The following is a 20,102-nucleotide window of genomic DNA, read 5'->3' as shown; positions in this document are numbered from 1 at the left end:
GCAATGCCTGGGACAAGTGACCACAGCAGCAGACCACCCCACCGGGTCCACAATTTCAGAAGTGGCCAGCTGACTTCAGGTTTGGAAACCTCTGTGCTCAGAAGCCTTTGCTATAGGCTCTGGAACGGGTCCAAGCCAGGTGAAGGCTGGGGAGAAAGGTGCCCAAGCCCCCAGAGGGATGACATAGGGATGGCTGAGTGAGGAGACACTGGGTTGACCCTGGAGCCCCCAATTCCCCCAGCCAAGTCCGGGGTCAGCCTCCAGGGCCCCACGAGACAGAGCTATAGGCTGTCGCTCGAATTCCAAGGCCTTTAATTTGCAGTGAGCATGCCTGCTCCTCACCCGAGCTCCTCCCGTGTTGCCGCGCCCCACCCCCATGCCAGCACCTCCCCAACTCCCTTCCTGGGCCTCCCAGGTCACACCCCCGCAGCAGCTGCCCCCGCTCCAATCCCCCTCCTTCCCTGTCTCCGGGCCGGCCCCTATCTCTCAGCCTCCTAGGTGGGGGCCGGAGGGGGCGCCGCCAGAGCCCCGGCTGCCCCCAGCATCAGCATGGCCAGGGCCTTGGGCCCCGCCACGTGGATCTTCTCGTGCCGGTGCAGGTTGGAGCGCCGGCTGAAGCTCTTGCCGCACAGGGGGCAGGAGTAGGGCCGGACGCCGCGGTGGGTGCGCTGGTGGGCGGTGAGGTGGGAGCTGTGGCTAAAGCTCTTGCCGCAGTCGAGGCAGTGGTAGGGCTTCTCGCCGGTGTGCGTGCGGTTGTGGGCGATGAGGTTGGAGCGCTGGCTGAAGCACTTGCCGCACTCGGGGCACGGGTAGGGCTTGACCCCGGTGTGGGTGCGCTGGTGGGTGACCAGGGCTGAGCTCTGCGTGAAGCACTTGCCGCAGATGGGGCATTTGTGCGGCTTGGCACCCGTGTGGGTGCCCTGGTGGGTGACCAAGTCCGAGCGGCGGGTGAAGCGCTTGGCGCAGCGGTCGCACACGTAGGGCTTCTCACCCGTGTGGATGCGCTGGTGCTGGATCAGCGTCGAGTGGTGGCTAAAGCTCTTCCAGCACGACGGGCAGGTGTAGGGCTTCTCGCCAGTGTGGATGATCTGGTGCTGGATGAGGTGCGAGCTGCGGCCGAAGCGCTTGCCACAGTCCGTGCAGGCGTAGGGCTTCTCGCCCGTGTGAGTGCGCCGGTGCGTCACCAAGTGCGAGTGCCAGCTGAAGGCCTTGCCGCACTGCTCGCACTTGTAGGTCTTCTTGCCGGCGTCGCCGTCAGGGGCCAGGCCCTCCTCGCTGCTCTCAGGGGCGGTCGTCTCCCCCTCTCTGGGTTGCTCTGGGAAGCGGCCCTCCTGGGCTTTCGGGATGCCGATGTCAGGCGGGGCTGGTTCCGACTGTGCCTCCTCCGCGGGACCCGGCTGCACATCGTCCTTGGCTGGCCCTGAGCTCTGGCCGCCGACTTCTTGCTGCCCACACCGTGGGGCGTCCCCCTGGGCTCTCCCCACCCTGCTTTTGAAGGACTTCATATCCCCAAGGGCTCCCAGGGACGGGGCTAGCTCCTCCTTGCCCACCTCCACGGCTCCTGGATAAAGAGGGATTCCAGCAACGCAGAGGCTTTCATGAGGGCCCCGGGGGAATTGTGGAGCTAGAAATTAGGGCAAGGACCTGCTGGGAACCCTGGAAGCAAGAGCCACCCTCCACACAGGAGGGAGGGCTGGTGGCCCTGCCCCAGGAGGGGCTGTGTGTCTGCACCCCACAGGAAACAGCCCGCACTGACATGGGGCACCTGGGAGTGACAGCCACGACCCTACTGCCCCGCCCACCTGTCACCTCTGCACGCACCTCTCTTCTCCTCCTCCTCATCTCCCATCAGCTGGCAGGATCCCGAGGCCTCGCCCTTGCCCTGCACTTGAGAGGCCCAGAAAGGCCTGCTGAAGGGAAACCCTGCTTGGGAAGAGATGCTGTGCTCAGTCAGGGCCTTTCGGGCTGCACAGCAAGCAGAAACCACCCTCCACCTCCCCGGAGAGGTGATGGAGCAAAAGAAGAAGGGGTGCAGCTCTGCAAACACGGGGCAAAACCAAGTGAGCTCAACAGTCACTGGGGGCAGATGGCCATGCCCTCTCAGGATGCACACTCCGGGGCAACCTCCAGGCACACTCTTCTCAGGGCTGGGCCAGGTCAGCTGCTGGCCACCTCTATGTCACACTGTCCCCAGCAGTGAGTCCAGCAATGTCAGAAACCAGATGCAGTCTTCCTATCCTGCACCTGCACCTTCCCAGGATCACAGGCAAAAAGGGCTCCTGGGGGAGGGGCAGTGGGCAAAGAGAGGCCAAGTGGGAGGGCCTGCGATAAGAGGGCCAGGGACACTGACCACCCAGAAGTCAAAGACCAAAGGCCCATTTGCCAAGTACCCCAGGGTGAGGGCCTGGGAATTCTGGTCAAGTCAGGAAGAGAGCAGAGGGGCCCTGGCCTCCATGCCCTGATCCAAGCCCCATGGGAGGGAAGGAATGTTTGGACCAACTGGGTGGTTTAGGGCATTCGTGAGGCCTGCCATGGGGCTGTGGAGTGGATGCTGGTTCCCTCTGATCTCCCAGGACTTGCCTGGACCTGCTGGCCTGGGCCCCGGAGAGTGCTAACAATGGGTGGTGAGCAAACCAGAGATAATTAAAGGTGTGAGCACAGCAGCTGCTGTGATCCTGGGGCCCACCAGGGACAGCAGGGGTCTTGGCCCACCATCAAAGTCAGAGGGTGGAATTACCAAGACCCTGGCTCCACCTGGACTAGCAGGTGTGCAAGAGACGTGCACTGACAGACAAACAGACAGAATGACTGAATGAACGACAATGAATGAATGAATGCTGATTTTTCCATAAGCCCTCATAAAAGTCTGCCATGAAAACTAGAGCCTGAAACTGAGGAATCAAAGCCCTGGGACTTTACTGCTTACCATGCGAAAAACCAAGGGAGCCAAGGCCCCTCTGAGAAGAGGACACGGCCCTGGGGTGGATGTGACAGTTCAGAGTCAAAGGCCTGGAGCGATTAGCTGGCACTGCTCCCCATCCTCTGGGCTAGCAGCCCGGCCCAGAGCCAGGCTTTCTGCTCAGATACCTCTGAAGCTGGGCTTGGAAGGGGGGGAACTACTGGAATAAGCTAGGGAAGAACTGGAGAGAAGCACAGTCTCTAGGTCGGCACCGTCCAGCACAGCAGCCACTAGCCACGTGTGGCTATTTCAATTCAAATCTGAGCTGATTAAAATGAGATAAAACAAAAAACTCAGTTGCCCTAGCTGCATTTCTAGGGGTCAATAGCCACATATGGCTCATGGCTACCATATCAGCACCGACCAGAACACATCCATCACTAGGAAGCTTCTATAGTACAGCGAGGTCTGGATGAACCACAAGAGGGGGTTCAAGCCCTGGAAAGGGAGGAGGAGGTGATGGCAGATGGGCCCCACCGCTGACTTCCCAGGGCCTAAGGAAGCAGCACCCCAGCACGAGTGAGCCCTTACCCAAGGACAGCCCGTTCCTCTTCTGCAGGACATCCCTGTAGAAGCTCTGCTGTGTGTGGTCCAGCCGCCCCCACTCCTCCCGGGAGAGGTACACAGCCACGTCCTCAAAGGTCACTGGCATCTGAAACAACACGAAATGCCCACTCTCCAGGACACGCCAGGACGTGGTGGAGGGGCACGGTGGTGCCAGGACAAGGGCAAAACCCCAACTCCCATCCTGCTGACTCAAGTGAGGCTGGCCCTCGGGTGTGATGGTGAAGCAGGACAGTTGCCCAAGGAAGGCTTTTGGGGGCAAGAACAAAGCGCTTGTGTACAGCAGGAGACAAGAGACAAAAACAAGGATCCTTCTGTTCGGCACCACTGCCAAAGCTCAGGATCTCCAGTCCCCACCCCCAGGTCCAGCGCTCAGATCCGGAGGACAATTCAGAGACGCTGTCCCTCCACGTCCTTCGGCTCCAGCTCTGGATGGGGACACTCACCTGGGACCAGGCAGTGAGGAGCGCCGCGGCCATCCGCCGGTCTCTGGTCCTCCCCTCGTGAGAGAGCACAGGGATCTGGGGGGAGGGGAGGGCTGAGAGAGGAGAGAGGTCCTCAGGGCGGCCACCTCGTCCCGCTTGGCCCTCCCACTCCCCGCAGTGAGCTCATGCCAGGCCCACCAGGGACACCCACGGTGCCTCCAACTCCACCCCCAACCTGATCCAAGAAGAGGGTCAGTGGGCTCTGAGGGGCAGCCTCCAAGGGGCAGGTGGGGCAGACATCAGGGTCTCCCACTTGGGCTGAGCATCTACCTGGGAAAGTGCCTCTCTCCACATCCCCATCCTCACCTCCACCAGGCAGGAAATGCGCTTTCTCCTTAGAGCCCTGGCTTAGGGGCACCCAGCCCCGTGCTCCTTGAGCTCTGGCCTCCTGTGATGCCCCCTCAGGGTGCGGCTCTTCTGGTTCCATCTTGATGTGGGGTGACTCCTGAGCGGCTCCCAACGGCACTGTCCCCTCCGACTCGGAAAGCATTTCTTGACAAGAATGCCCGTGACCTGGAGTCTAGAAATAACAGCCCCATCAGCACTGGGACAGAGAATGGGAGACAGAGCAGAACTCCACGCTCGGGGACCTGCAGAGGTACACACCAAGGGTGGCAGAACGCACACCCAGATGCAAGGCTGGCCCTCCTTCCGTCTCCGTCCCTAAGACCTGCACATCCGTGGTTCACCCCTGTGAGGCCGGACAGTGAGGGAAGGAGGGGAGGCTCATCGAGGCCCTGCTGGGTGCCCACAGGGCAGATGCCTCTTCCCACTTCGAGCCTCACACCTCCCACAGGAGTGTGGATTGTTATTCTTTAATATATGAGGAAACCGAGTGTAGTTGTCTGGGTTGAATAGTGTACCCTCAAAATTCATGTCTACTCGGAACCTCAGAATGTGACCTTATTTGGAAAAAAGGTCTTTGCAGATGTAGTTACGGATCTTGAGATGAAATATCCTGGATTCAGGTTGGGCCCTGAATCCAATGACTGGTGTCCATATAAGAGGAGAGGACACAGGGGCTTCCCTGGCAGTCCAGTGGTTAGGACTCCCGCTTTCACTGCCGAAGGCCCAGGTTCTATCCCTGGTCGGGATACTAGGATCCCACAAGCCACGTGGCAGCCAAAAAAAAAGAGGAGAGGACACAGAAACAGAGGAGAAGCCATGTGAAGATGGAAGCAGAGGCTGGAGTGATGCTGTCACAAGCCAAGGGACACCTGGAGCCACCAGAAGCTGAGAGGCGGGAAGGATCCTCCCCTAGAGCCTTGGGAGGGGGCCCTGCCGACCCCTTGATTTTGGGGTTCTGGCCTCCAAAGTGTGAGAGAATAAATGCCGGTTGTTTTAAGCCACCCAGTTTGTGGTCCTTTGTTACAGCAGACACAGGAAACTCACACACCCAGGCTCTGAGATCAGACAATGGCCCAAGGTCATAGAGCTTGGAGTGACTCGGCCAGGACTTGAACTCAAGTGTATCAGACTCACAAGTCACCCCCAGGGCCATAACTTCTTGAAAGTGACAGGAAGACATGTGGCCTTGGGCCATTTCAGTCCTAACTCAATTGGTCAGAGCTGTTGGCAGTTTCTGATTTGCAAAAAATAAGTCCAAGCATACCTCTAACCGTGCTGAGGACTTGCACCCACCTAGGTCTGATGGAAGGGAAACTCCTCTCAGGCTCATCCCCTTTAGCACTGTCCCCCACAATGGGGCTGCCAGGGTCCTCCCTCCCCTCTTCATAGCAGCCTCTGCCCCAGCCCTCTGGGAGGTGAGGAGCAAGCTTTTGAGTCAGGCTACCGGGGCTGGAATCCAGAACCACCGCTTACCAGCCTTTCAGTCCTGAGCAGAGCAGAGCACTGGGAAAGTCACTTCCCTTGCACTGGGAGGCCCTGGTGAGGCCTCATCATCACCACCCATAGCACTGGGCACCGGCCAGCCTTCTGCTGGGAACTCAAGCCTATCCCTCCACCTCCCCACCCACCTCAGTATATAAGACCCTCAGGCCAGGAGTCAACGTTCCTGGGAGGCACACAGGCCAGGCGGCCTCCGGGACTCAGCTGCTCTCCCTCCACACAGATAATACGTGAGAAAGAGCTCTCCACTCCAGAAAGTTCTGGATAAACAAAGAGCAGTGCTGGTAATTATTATTATTACTCTACTGTGTGAGCTGACAGAATCCAACATCAGCAGAGAATGTTGTGGACATGTGAGGCCCACTGGGTGTTACAAAGGCATTATGGAAGGGAAACTGAACTGCGGTAAAAATTCTTTGTGCTTCTATGGTATGAAAACAGAACTGACACTTGATTTGTACTTGAACTTACAGCCACTGGAAACCCTAGCTGAGGATTTCCAGGTTTCTCTGACCTAGGTTCTAGTTGCTGTGGGTGGTGGTGTTTTATATGTTACAATAATGAGCACCTACGGGCTGATGAGCTGCTCACGGAGGCCTCTCGTGCCTATTATCTTCTCCGAGCCTCCCAACCACCTGGCAAGAAAGGTGGGAATGGCAGGCACATGATCCGCATTTTATAGATGACACACCTGGTTCCCAGAGGCCAAGGGACCTGCCCAAGGTCGCACATCCCGCTGCAGCTGACTCATGTTCCCCCAGTCCCAAGCTTGGTGACCCTGGTCTCCCCGCAAGTCGTAACTACACACACACAGGCAACAGGTACAGGAAGGGCTATGTGCTCAGACCCAAGGAGAGAGGAGATGCGGGCCCAGGCAGAGGGGAGTACAGGGTAGACTGAGGCTTGCCCATATACTCTGAGCACTGTTCAGAGAGCAAACCCCACCCACAGGACCCCTGTGCAGCCCCCTTACTATCTCGTGTAGCCTTTGGTCTGCTGACTACCGAATTCACCAGGCAAAGCAAAGCAGTCCCATAGAAGTCGATTCCCAGGTGGAAGGTATTTCCCATCATACCACCTCTTTAACATCCGCCCACCGCCTCTACCAGCCCTGCTCCCACGGTGAGTCTAACTTCTCCACTGGTCCAAATGCCCTGCCTTGAAAATCCCCTTCCACTCCAGTTCCTTCCAGTGCATGCCTCCCTCACCCAGCACCCCATCCATACCTCTTGGGCTCTCTCCTTGTCCTGGGTAGCACGGATGCCTCCGCCATCCGCAGACATTTTCTGTCTCAGAGCTACAAAGCTCAGCTGAGTCGTTTCTTGGTCTTGTTGACCAAGTCCCCTCCAGCTTCTGGCCAGGAGCCTAGAGGAGCAGAAGGAAATCAGCCAGTGTCTCCTGGACATCCCTGAAGCCCTCCAAATTCCCACGCCGGACCAGATCCATCCCTGGTCCCAATCAGAAATAAAGCCTCCGAGACGCCCTCCAACGGTCTCACTCTCTATGCTGTTTTTTGGTCCCTCTCTTTGACAGAATGCTATTTTGTATTATCCCGTTTATCGTTGAAGCAAGAATCTCAGAGCAACTGGGTTAAGGAAAACCGGGGTGACTTGAAATCTGAATCTCCTGTCATCAGGAGCCGAAAGGTCTGCAGAGATCCTACGAAACAGGTGCCGAGTAGGGCCCCGCCCACCACAGCCAGCTCCGCGGAGGAATACAGGCCCCGCCGTCTCCCGGGCCCAGGACACACACACACACCCTGCGCTCGACCTGACTCGGTCCCGCCTGGGATCCAGAAATTGAGCTGCCCGCTCTCAGCAGCCCTCCCTGCGGCTGCAACCACCCGCCCGGGCCGGGTGTCCATTCTGCTCACGGTCCCGCACAGATGATGTCCTTCCTCTTTCCGAACCCAGGTCCAGGCCTCCTCTCCCTGCCAGCCCGTAGCCTTCCACCTTTGACCCCGTCCCCTCCTGCCAGCTGGCCACCCGCGCGGGTCTCGGGATCCAGGCGCCCTCCCAGCCCCCCTCTCACCGAGGTGGAGGCGGAGGGGTCACCTCGGGCGGCGGAGCCCCCTCCCCCGGGGAAGGGAGTCTCCGCAGCCTGCACCTGGCGCGGGGAGCCGGGTGGAGACTGGGATTAGGGACAACAGGAAGTCCCTCCCAGATCCCGTTCCCCGCGCAGCTGCAGCCCTACAGCGTTCCCAGCTTGGAGGGTTCCGGGTCTGGGGTCCCGAGGCCGGCTGCACCTGCTCTCGGCCGGGAGGTGACTCCCAGATCCGCGTTGCCGGCTCACGATCGCTTTACCTGGTACGTACTCGTGACACCAGCCAAGCAGGGGCGCCAAAGTGGGAAAATATATTTTCTGTAAGGATTTTGATATTTGACGTTTCAAATTGCAGCTGTCGTTACAGGACGAAGGACACTTTGCCGAGTGGAGGGACATGGTGGTCCTTTTCAGTACACAGAGCTTCTGAAAGTCTTATGGGTGTCTCCGTGGAGACGTCCCTGGATTTCATTTAAGGCTCCCAGACCGGTCAGCAGCTCCTCTGGGTTCCCGCCAAGACTGGCATGGAGTTCTCTCTCCCTAAGAGCAAACTTAGGAAACAAAGAGACCTGGGAACTCCCCAGTACCCACCCCTACACCCATGTCTCACACTTTGGAAAGATGTGGCATCAATCTGATTTTTCCAGACGCTGCCCTCTGCAAACCCCCCCCCCCCACTAGCTCCCTCTCAAGGCTAGGGATAGAGGTGACAAAGGGGTCTGACCCAGCCATGCATGGGGTCCCAAACCCTCAGACATCCCTGGTGGCTTCAAAGTCCACATCTCAGCTTCTATCTTCCCTTCAGACCCTGAGAACTAAGGCTCCCCAAACGGGAGAACAGAGACTGTGCTTCACTCCCTGGGGCAAGGCACCCATCTCTCCTTAACAGGGCACAGGAGATGAGTGTCAGGAAAGGGGTGAGGGCCAGCCCCGTAGTCAGATTCCAGGAAGATTCCTGCTGGAAACGTTCCCAGGCCCCCTGCCTTCGGCCCATCAGAGTCCTCTGAGATGCATCCACTTCACCCAGGAAGACAGGCACCACTGGCCCTTGTACCACCCCATCGGTGTGCTGTGTGCACTCACAAGGGTTCAATTTTTTTTAAACTTAGTTCCCAACACTTAAAAAATTAGGAGGGTTCCGGGACTTCCCTGGTGGCGCAGTGGTTAAGAATCCGCCTGCCAATGCAGAGGACACGGGTTCAGAACCCTGGCCCGGGAGGATCCCACGTGCCGCGGAGCAACTGAACCCAGGCACCACAACTACTGAGTCTGCGCTTTAGAGCCCGTGAGCCACAACTACTGAGCCAGCGTACCACAACTACTGAAGCCCGCCCGCCTACAGCCTGTGCTCCACAACAAAGAGAAGCCACTGCAGTGAGAAGCCAGAGCACCGCAACGAAGGGTAGCCCCCACTCACCGCAACTAGGGAAAGCCTGCGTGCAGCAACGAAGACCCAACGCAGCCATAAATAAATAAATTTATTAAAAAAGAAAAATGAGGAGAGTTCCCATAAAATTGATCTTCTTGAGAAACCAGAACAACCAGAGCAACCCTGGACCCATATTCCTCCATTCCGGGCCTGATCTCAGGGTGCTACTTTTGGTTCTCCACTTGGCCCTTGCAGCATTTTGAGTTTGCAGCTCTGCTTTTGGAGTTCAACTTGTTTTAGGAGTCCTAGAATTCTTATTGATTCTACTATCACTTTGATGAAAGAAAAATTACCCCCAGGGTTTGGCTCTGGTCAGTATTTCCAGGTGTTTTAATCCTCAAGGTAAAGAGAGATGAACAAAGTTGTATCAAAAGTCAATACTGTTTTCAAGACAGAGAGAATTATAAACTGAGAAAAAGCCACAGAGGGCCCTGGAAAAGATGAAATGCGCAGTCTGGGAGCCAGACTGGGTCAAGCCAGTGTCCACAGTAAAGGAACTCAACCTGAGGTGGAGCATCTCACACATGGCAGTCCCAGGAATGCACCAAGTCCAGAAAGAATGGGTGTGTCCTGATTCCTGGGCAAACGTTTCTCTACCAGACAAAAGGGGCTACAGTTCAGGTATACTGAGGAAGCCCAGAGGTTTGGATCCCACCATGGGATCACCTAAGTTAGACCAAAAGAAGTCTCAACATTTATTTAACTGTTCAGAAAATATTTATTGAGCATCCGCTATGTGATAGATATTAGCTCCTTCTTGGAAATGAGAGGAAACCCTTCTAGGGCTGGCTCTAGGCCTGAGCAGGTCTAGGAGGAAGGATTATTGATATTTGCTTTGTGGGAATTGCAGTCCCCGAAAGACTTCAGACCAGGGCAGTGTGAGTCAATAAGTAGAGATCAAAAACCTAAATGCCTTCAGCAACCAGGCAGCACCATAAACCACCAGTGCCTTGGGTGTAAGACCGGAGTGGGAGGGACTTCAGGGGCCTCAAGAAACCATATTTTGTTTAAAGGGGGCGGTTGGGGGCTCAGTATTGCCCAAGCATGAGGCTTTTTCAAGAGAAGCCAAAAAAGAATTCAATTTCTATGTGTAATATCCTGACTTTTGAATGTTGATGACTAAAAACAAAACAAAATTAAGAACTCCATACAATTCCAGCAGAAAACATCTGTTTTCCCGCTCACAGGCCACCAGGTTAGAGACGTACTTACCTCAGGAGCCTGTTTACAAGGCGCTTATCGGAGCTTCAGGCACGGGAAACACTCAACAAATGCCAACCAACTCCACTATCCTGCGGCTTCAGTGAGCTTGAGTAAGAAAGAATACGTCACCTTTAGTAAATAAATCGTCATCTACCCTCAGACTGGCCTGCGAGCTGATTCAGGTCTTAAAGAGGACCTTACAAAAAAGCAGCCAGAATGATAAAAACTAGAAAAAAGAATCATCTGATGTAAGAAAAACAAAAACAAACGTGTGCTAATGAACACCGTTAAGCCAGGCTGGAGACAGGGCAATGCAGAGATTTAGCCTTAGGAAGGAGAGACGATAGGGGCAAATAAAGGAATGTAAGAGAAGCCAAGAAAAATAGGAATAATCGAGTAAACAGCAGAGCAAATGTTAACCATTGAAAAAGAAGAAAAGGAAGCCAGTACAAGTGTTAGGTAGGTGGAACCCCGGAAATAAAACAAATTTTGAAGAAAAATAACAGAACTCCCAGGGCCGCTGGAGACCAGGTCGTGAGAGTTCAGGTGCCCGGCGGCTCGCTCACCGCCGGAGGCGTGGAGGCGACCCTGCGGCCCCGTCCCCTGATGCGAGGCGGACGCAGGGGGAGGCGTTCGGAGCCACAGGAGGCCCAGGAGCCCCGCGCGCACAAGTCGTCGCTGCCCAGCTCTGCAGCCTGGAGGGCAACTATGCGGGAAGCGCGTCTCCCAAGCAACAACTGCCCCGCCCCACCCCACGGGAGACGCCGGTGATTGGCTGTCGCCTCCATGGCCCCGCCCCTCCACAGCACCGCCCTGCCGCCCTTACCTGCGCGCTGCCGTCCGCGCCCCCGAGGGGCAGTCCCGCCGAGGGCGAAGGGTCATCCTGGTGCTGCCGGACCCTGGCCGGTGTGCCCGCGTTTCCCGTCCGGCTGCCCCATTCCAACTTCCGGTTTTCCCGGGTCTCTCGTGGAGCCCGCCTGTGGGCCAGGGGCACAGGGGAAACGGGGGCGGTGAGGACCGCGGGGCGTACACCCGGGAGCCCTCGAGTTTCCGGTGGGAAAACTGCGGCTGGCTGAGCGAGGGCCCTCAGCCTGAGAGCGCCGGCGCCGGGGTACCCGGGAGCAGGAATTCCGGCCCAGCGCCCCGTCCAGCCTCCCAGGTCAAGGGTCTCCGCCCCTCACACGTTTTGAGTTTTGTTTTGTTTTGTTTCAAAAATGGGAGTATATGCTGCTGACGTGCCCCCTCTGTGTGCGTGACACATATTTTAGAGATGTTCAGTATAAAAAACATATAGAGAAAAAACAAAACATGTAGCATGTCAAAGACATACACAGCCATACATTATGAAGTGGTGAAAACAGATTTTATTCGGTAACTACGGACAGCAGGGCAAAGAGCTGCGCTCCATCCGATGTGCTGCAGAGGTGACTGGGTGTTTCAAAGGGAGAATGGGGGCGGGGGGGGGGTAGTGAAAAGTCACATAGAGCCAGTCAGTGAAGCTGCAATTAGGCCAGGTGTGTCTGCTACCTGGCAGGTGTGGGAGGCAGGAGGAGTCTATCCTCCCACAGAGAAGGGAGACAGAGGCCCTGTCCCTCCTGATGAGTACATTTCAAGGGAATGGCTCTCAGGTCAGTGACAGATGCTTCTGGGTTGTAAGAGACACATATTCACAATTATAAGCCCTTTTTAGTAAGTGCTCTAAGAAAGGGAGGCTAGGGGCCCATCATCAGGATTTAGCTAGAACGAACAGTAAATTTTCCTGGCAGCTTTGAGCTTTCTCAGGCAGGCATTTTAATGGGGGGCTGGGGTCATCATGGCCTTATGCTGCTAGAAGCTATGCTAGAGTTTGGTCAAGTCTTAGGGCAGGTTTGGACGGATGGTTATGTGTCAAGAGTTCTACTGTTCTCAAGCGGTGCCTTGCTGTTTTTCAACTGCGGCATATTCTGTTGTATGGCTACATCACAGTCTCTAACCAGGAGCCTACTCATCACCCAATTCTTGATGCCCTTGCCTTGCAGCAACTGGAACTACCCAGCAGCTCTTATTGTGGAGGCTTTGCTCCTTTCCAGGGGGTGAACAAGACTAACATCTGATCTTGCAACAGGGCAGGCCAGAGAGGCTGCCAACCCTAAACCTGGCTCCTGGATCTCAGCTGTGATGCTGGCCCAGAAGCCTGCCCATCACAGTCAGCAGAAATGGCTTTCTCCTGCCCTGGGCAAGCTCCAGGAGGAAAGGAGGCTCCTCCCTAGGCAGCAACTCCAAGTGCTTCTTACCATGATTGTCAAGGCTGGCAGCTTCAGCCTCAGCCAGGCAAGCCGTGAACACCAAGGCCAGAAGAGCCCCCAAACTTAGTAGGGTTGACTGGATATATTTCCCAAACACCCACATCCCACCTTCCAGAACATTTTCTCTACCTGGGAGCTAAAGACAGCTTACAGTACAGGCAGGGAGGGGATTCTCTGTTGAGACCAAGCTCAATAGTCACTTCACTTGGCTCTTTGGAGGTAGATAGTAGAGTAAATTAAGTTACTTTCCCTATAGAGGTTGCTGCATTTTTAGGAAACCAGGACACTATCATCATCCTAAAATACCCTTTGCTGTTGCTGCAGTCACCTCCTGCTATCTGATACCTAAAGGGTGCCCCAGTCTTGGGTAGAGTTTAAGGTACATTCACTCACGAAAGCTAAAGACACTGAAGCAGGTGGGGATGGGAGCACTTAGGAGGCATTCCGACTGGCTCAGCTCAGAGGACCCCTCCTGGAGGCCCCTCATGGGAGCAGATGACAATGGCACTCAGGCACCCACCCTTGATGTCCTTTTCAGCCCTTCCTCCTGCTGCACTCTCTGCCCCCTACCCTCAGCTCTCAGACTCCTTCCTCTACATGGCATGTGGTCTTTCACTAGTGTCTCTTCTATTTTTTTTTTTTTTTACTCCGTTGGGTGTGAAAAAAAATGTAGAACTTCTATTAGTTTTACTTTCTCTCCTCCTTTTAAAAATCCTATTTTTTTGAATGCTTTATAATGTGAAAAAAATCAGGGTTCCATGGAGAAACGGCTGATCCTAGGACTGGGGCAAGAAATGCACAAGATGAGTCTGCAGACAGTGGGAGGGAAAATGGTACAAGCTCTCTGGACAAGTGTGGCAGAATCTTCTGAACCTGACCATCCACATACCCTGTGACACAGCGATTCACTCCTGGGCACAAGCCCCGCAGTACGCATTTATATGGTTACCAGAGACCTACAAGAACTACTAAGCGTGGCCTCAAACTGAAAACCACCCCCGTGTAGACACAGTAGAATGAACAAATAACACAATGGGGGAATACTATTCAGGGAATAAGCAACGCGTGGATGACTCCCTCACTGTGGAGTAAGGTCAAATGAGAGTTCCTATTGTGTGACTTCACTTACACGGAGTTCAAAGACAGACCAAACAAATCTGCTGTGGTTGGAAGTCAGGATAGAGATTATGGGGGAAGGGAAGTGACCAGAAGGGGGCACCAGTGTAGGCCCGAGAGTGCTAGTAGATTCTGATTTGATTGGGATGCTGGCTAAAGGGCTGTTTTTGCTTGGGGGAGATGCATCACGCTCTTCATTTTTGGTTTGCGCACAATTTCTGTACATTACACCTAAAAGTTTACTTAAAAAAAAAAAAAGGAAATGAATGAAGAGAAACCATAAGACCATTGCTATGATCCAGGCAATAGACAATGGTGACCTGGACTTGGTAGCAGCAGTGGAGGTAGAGAAACACAGATATGAAAAATATTTAGGCTATCAGACCTACAGAACTTGGAGACTGATGAGATGTGGGAATGAGTTAAAGCAAGGGCGTCAAGGATAAATCCCAGTACCTGGCTTGAGCAACTGAATGGATTGTTCTACATTTACCGAAATAGAGAATACCAGGAAAGACAAGGTCTGATGTGGAATATTCCTTCAATCCACATTTAGTGAGTGTTTACTCTGTGCCGGGCACTGGGGATACAGCAATGAACAGCAGCAAAGCCAGCCTTGTGGAGCTTGTGTTTAAGTGGCTGGGTGAGGGACTTCCCTGGTGGTCCAGCAGTTAAGACTCCATGCTCCCAATGCAGGGGATCCGGGTTTGATCCCTGGTCAGGGAACTAGAACCCGTATGCATGCTGTAACGAAGATCCCATGTGCTGCAACTAAGACCCAGCGCAGCCAAATAAATAAATAAATAAATAAATTTAGAAAAGTCATACAGTGGTTCACCCTCTCTTCAGTGCTTCTCAGTCATTTCTACCTTAGCTGTGAGATCAGAGTAAACCTATCCCAGAATCCTGCCAAAGTGTGTTCTTAAGTCTTTGTTCTGTCCTGAATTCTGTACCACCTGGAATTAAACCAACTCATTAAAAAAAAAAAAAAAAAAAAAGAATGAAGAGGAACTGGCAAAGTGGGGGTGTGAATGAAAGCATCCATTCCAGGCCAGGGCAGGATCAGACTGGCATGTTTAGGAATTGAAAGGCAAAGGAAAAGAAGACAGAAGATGAGATCCATGGTAGGAAGGGGCTGTGGGATGAGCCCCAGGCTGAGCTGTCTGGATTTAGTTCTAAGTGCCATAGGAAGCCACAGAAGAGCTTTGAGCAGCAGAGTGAAGGGATGCAACTAAACCATCTGCCCAAGTCGCACAGCGGCAAATGGCAAAGCTGAGACTGCAGCTCGGGCTTGCAGAGCCAATGGCTGGCTCCTACCAAAGAGACAAGATGAAACACCTGGGAGATAGCTAGTCTACAGACACTGAAGAAAGACCAGGACAGGTGCAATGCTCACTCCTGTTCTCATCAAAATCCCCAGTGCTTCTGTACCAGGGCTGGTCCTTAGTGAGGGGTCTGGCTGTGCCATAAACACTGCAATTACTCCATCAAGATTGCAACCACCCAGAGGAAAATGCTGGGGTTATGGCTGCAGGAAAAGATGTTACTAATGCAGTTAAGAGACAGGCATTTAAGCCACTGGATGAACCAAAGGCTAATCAAGGGATCATAGTGTTTTTAATAGTAATTCTTCCCAGAGCTGGAGAAGGATTTCTCCCTTTGCCCTGAATAATTCTAAATGGAGGAATCCTAAGGAAACTGAAAATACAAGGAAATTTGTTTTTCTTTTGCAATCTCTGAAGAGATAAGAGGAAAAAAGAAGACCCCATCACTCAGTATTTTCAGGTGCTTTTGCTGACCTGGATAATACTGAACTTAATTTTTTTTCATATTTAATAAATAAATGGTAAGTTGGGGTTTGTTTTTTGTTTGTTTTTTAGACAACAATTACTTCCCCCCAAAATCTAAGGTAACAACTAGAATAGTTTAAGTGTGCATTTTCAAGATAATTTTAGAAGATATTGATATATATCCTAAACAGGTAGATTTATATGAAAAGCCATTGAAGATGCGTTTATCATTTTTACTAAATGGAGTAAAGTAACAATCCAGCAACTTCACAAGAATTTTCGTCTCTCAGTGGCTAACACTCTGGGAGAGGGGAGTGTATTGATATTTTCAAAGATAAGGACGAATTTGAAGGGACTTAAATGTTCAGCTCTTTTTTTTTTGCCTCGCCACGCGGCTTGCAGCATCTTAGTTCCCGGACCAGGGATTGAACCCGGGCCCGACATCGAAAGCGCCGAGTCCTAACCACCGGACCGCTAGGGAATTCCCTTAAGCCCTTTATTTCTGCAAGGTAATTTGAGTTAATAAACCTTGCCCCCGTGATCTGGTCCTGCCCGGTCTGTAAGCCTCAAGGGGGCAGCACTTGTCCCTTCTATTCAGCACTGGGTACCCGGGGTCAGGGACAATGCCCGGACACACTCGGGGAAGCAAATATTTCCCGAATGAATGGTGCGCGCGCGTGGTGGGCCAGGAGCGCGGGTATTAGCCAAAGCCCATACCTGGGCCGAGAGTTAGGATTGAAGGAGGCCAAAAGCTAGTGTTGATCTTGTCTCACTCCAGGCACTTGCCTTTCTGCCTGGATGCTATTTCTGGGGGTTAGGTCAACTTGGTCTCTGCTTTTCTGACAGATTTCCAGGAAAGGTGTGCACCTGAGTCGAAGGCCTGGAAGACAGCGTCAACAGCAAACACCGAGCCTTCCCTCTGTGCTCCCAGCCAGCTCCCCCAGGCTCTCACCTGGACGCTCCAGGCCCGAGGCACCGAGACCACCTTACCCGAGGAGGCCACGTTCCTTCCTGCAGTTCTCCCCGATCATGTCCAGACAGGGCCCGCAGCTCCCGGTCGAGTTGCCCCCACTCCCAGGGGTCAGACACGGCCTCGTTCTCGAAGGCCGCAGCCATAGGTGCGCGCGTCAGTCCTGGAGGCGGGGCCGGGGCGGCGGTGCCCGGGGGAGGGGGCGTGATGGTCCAGCCTAGGTATAGGGGGTACAGGAGATGCCTCCGCCCCACCTCCCAGGCCAGGCCCAGCGGCGGGGTTTCCTTTCCACATCCGGGGTGGGGTTTCATAGTCCCGCCCTGGGTGGGTTTCCTGGCCCACCCCAGGGAGGGGGGCTCAGTAGCCCCCGACTGCCCCCGAGGTGGAGGGAGTCCGCGCGGTGGAGTGCCAGGTGCGGGGTGCCAGCAAACCTCGGAGGGCGGTGGACTTTCTGCCCGGCGGTTCCTCATCCTTTTTGTCCGTCCTCACGTGTGCCAGACGCTAGGCTAGGCGCGGAGGATGCAGAGCTGACAAGGGAAACGGACCACTGTCCGCAGGGAACTTTGGTCCAATGAGATCCACGCTAGACAATTAAAATAAAGGAACAGGAGAAGCCCAGGTGCTGTTAAGTGCAAGAGAAAAGACCCGGCCGAGGAGCCAGAGCAAGCGCAGGGTCTGGCCGTCCGTCGGGGCAGCCTCTGAGCAGGTTGGAGCCCTGAACGCTCAGCGAGGCACCGCGGACTCCCCAGAGGGAAGTACCCATCTGGCTGGAGCCAAGGGCATGACGCAAAGAGGCCCTTTAGAGCAAAGGGAAAGGCTTGACTTTGGAGTTAGAGTTGGACTCAAGGCTGTTGGTGAGGTCACTTCCCCTACTGGGAGCCCCTGCTTGGTCATTGGTAAAGCTGGGACAAAAGCCACCTCTAAGGATTCTTGGGAGGATTTTATGTGGCAGTGTCGACCAGCGCCCTCTCTTCCCCATCCATGGTCCTGTTCCATTTTCTAATTAGCACCTGTGGTTTGCTCCTGTACCCTGGCGTGCAAGCCCCCTGAGGTCAGGGACTGTCCCTCACGTTTACCTCAGTATCCTCAGTGCCCGGCACACAGCAAGCTTTTTTTTTTTTGGCCACACCTAGCGCCATGTGGAACTTCCCCGACCAGGGATGAACCCGCGCCCCCTGCAGTGGAAGCACAGAGTCTTAACCACTGCACCACCAGGGAAGTCCCAGCAAGCATTTGTAAATGGCAACTCTTGTCCCCCAAAAAGGTACAGGCTGACAGACTGCCAAGGGGCACAGGGCCAGTCCTGATTAGGAGGGGGGCAGCTGTTACTTGGATATTTAGACTCTCAAATACAGGCCTGGGTTGGAATCTGGATCCACTGCTTTGTCTTTATTTCTCTGGCCCCGCCCTCTCCCCACCCCACTCCCAAACTGGGAGGTTAAGGGTTAACTCTAGGAAGCCCCCCTCACCACCTGGATGGGATTGGGGAAGGGAACTTCCTGTTCCATTTTCCCGGAGTCCTTTCGCAGGTTGGCCGAGGCTGACTCTGGCCCTGGGGGCCCTCAGAGAACCCCTCAGCACCTCCACCTCTGTAGTGGGAACCCCGAGTGGTGAGTTGCAGGGAGGCCTGGGGTGCAGGCTGCCAGGACAGACTTAAGGGGTTCGTTGTAGATTGGAGAGAGAAAGGGGGCTCCAGGCCTCTGTGGTGGGATGGGGGATTAGGGTGCTGGAAGAAAGCCTTGGGTGGATGTGGTTGGTCCGTGCCCGGGAGACCAGGGCTGGGGAGTACCGGCGGACCTGTGGCAATGGGGACATTCGGGAGGGTCGCTGGACTTCCTGTGACGTGGGCTTGCTGTACCCACTGGGGAGTGGAAGGCAGGCTCCACGGTCCCCCAGGTGGACCGGACTCATCGACTCAGCCCAGCACTGGAGGGGAGCCCAGCCAACAAAGACAAGCGATCCAGGGAGAAAGGGAGAGGTCCTGGCCGAGGACCCCGGCTCTGGGTGCTCCCATTGTCTGGGTGGGTCTGGTGGCAGCACCTCCACCCCAGGCTGGTCTAGCCTAAGCCTCTCCGCCTCTCGAGGTTCCAAATTAGCTGGTCAAATATCGGAGGATGGCTGAAGAGCTCCCCCTGCAACCCAGCCCACCCCCCACAGATGCGCATATTAACAGAGCTTTTGTCCTGGAGACTTGGGGGGAGGGAGACACTCTCCAAGGCCTTCGTCCCTTGAATTCCACCTCTTTCAAACCTTTTGGAGAGACCTCCCCTGAAGGTTCCGGCGCCCCACATGCCTAGGCCTGAGGGCTGGAAATTGGAATGCCCTTGTTTTTTCTGATTCATGCTGTAATATTCTGGTTAAGACTAGGCAAATAGCACAGGGTGGGAGGGGAATTGGGTCCTTTTCTGTTTCTGAGCTTTCGCACCATAAAATCAGCGTTCTCCCCTTAAAGCAAATCTTGGCTCTCCCTGGTGTGACCTTGAGCAAGTCACCCATCCTCTCAGAGCTTGGTCTTTGCACCTGTCAAATGGTGAAATTATAACTTACTGCGTGGGCTGGAGTGGGATGAAGTGACCCTTCACTTCAGCGTGGGCTGAAGTGGGATGTAAGCAGAGCCCATACAGATAAGCACTCAGTACATGCCAGCTGTTAATACAGGGTTCCTGATCACACGTGATTGGTTCTCTAATTATTTTGCTCATGCTACCAAAACACAATAAAACAAAAACCCATTTTCCTGAACATTTCGTAAAGACCTTTTCTGCACCAGACATTTTTGCATGCATTCCTCAATAATTACAACTGCAAGGTAGCCAGGTGGGTGGTGTGTGTGGAGTCCCAGAAGAGAGGTGCCAGTGGGTGGAAGGAGCCCCATGTGCCAAAGTGCAGGAAGGAACGGACGTTGGACAAGGCTGTGGGGGAGAGAATGGAGGTAGGGGAAAGCTGGGGAGATTCTGGAGTGGTGGGGGGAGACTGCAGACAGGCCAGAGGGAGTGGGTAGGTGGGGGAGAGGGAGGGAAGCTGGGAAGATGCTGGAGGGAGGTGGAGGGAGGCTAGAGGTGGGGGGCTGGTCAGGAGGCCAGCACGTAGGCCTGGGTCTGTGTTTTAGCATCACAACCCTCTACCCTGTGCGGGAAGTGCTAGGCCCAGACTTAAAACACACGGGTTTCCTTTGTTGTTTTACCACATCATACCCCACTCACCCCACCTGAAAAGGAGGTTCAGAGATCCCTCAGCCCTGAATGAAGGGGACTTAAACTATTCAAAGCTCTTGACCAGGCTGACTTCTCCCTGGCTCCATTGTCAAGGCTGGGCTGCCTTCTTGGGGAAATGTCTGTACCTCTGAGTCTGGGTGTCCTGGGCTGTAAAATGGGTCAGTGATAGGATGAGCTGTTAGCTGTGGTTGTTTG

The 20,102-nt window shown here is 54.5% G+C and overlaps 1 protein-coding gene across 6 annotated transcripts; it reads right to left on the bottom strand.

The window, feature by feature from the left end:
* Positions 1–295: 295 nt before the first annotated feature.
* On the bottom strand, positions 296–7,998 carry ZNF205 (zinc finger protein 205). Of its 6 annotated transcripts, none has more exons than XM_059898572.1 (7): positions 7,615–7,998; positions 7,083–7,221; positions 4,315–4,528; positions 3,970–4,061; positions 3,491–3,611; positions 1,822–1,926; positions 296–1,561 (listed from the first exon to the last, which is right to left on the bottom strand). In XM_059898572.1, exons 2-7 carry the CDS (start codon positions 7,137–7,139, stop codon positions 495–497), a joined length of 1,656 nt encoding a protein of 551 aa, XP_059754555.1. In that variant the 5' UTR covers positions 7,140–7,221; positions 7,615–7,998; the 3' UTR covers positions 296–494. The 6 variants fall into 6 exon arrangements, with proteins under 6 accessions (XP_059754555.1, XP_059754556.1, XP_059754557.1 ...); XM_059898573.1 differs by having other exon boundaries at positions 7,627–7,998; XM_059898574.1 differs by having other exon boundaries at positions 7,730–7,998.
* Between the last annotated feature and the right edge of the window lie 12,104 nt (positions 7,999–20,102).

Source organism: Balaenoptera ricei, chromosome 15, assembly GCF_028023285.1.
Source record: "Balaenoptera ricei isolate mBalRic1 chromosome 15, mBalRic1.hap2, whole genome shotgun sequence".
Classification (NCBI taxonomy): Eukaryota; Metazoa; Chordata; class Mammalia; order Artiodactyla; family Balaenopteridae; genus Balaenoptera; species Balaenoptera ricei.
Note: the sequence above shows the minus strand (reverse complement) of the source record. Positions and strands in the feature narration are given on the sequence as shown.

Coding starts and splice junctions, on each gene's coding strand:
- ZNF205 (XM_059898572.1), bottom strand. CDS start 7,139: ATGTCTGCGGATGGCGGAGGCATCCGTGCTACCCAGGACAAGGAGAGA. Junction 4,529..7,082: donor ACAAGGAGAGAGCCCAAGAG/GTATGGATGGGG, acceptor TGTTATTTCTAG/ACTCCAGGTCACGGGCATTC. Junction 3,612..3,969: donor TCCTCACTGCCTGGTCCCAG/GTGAGTGTCCCC, acceptor GTGTTGTTTCAG/ATGCCAGTGACCTTTGAGGA.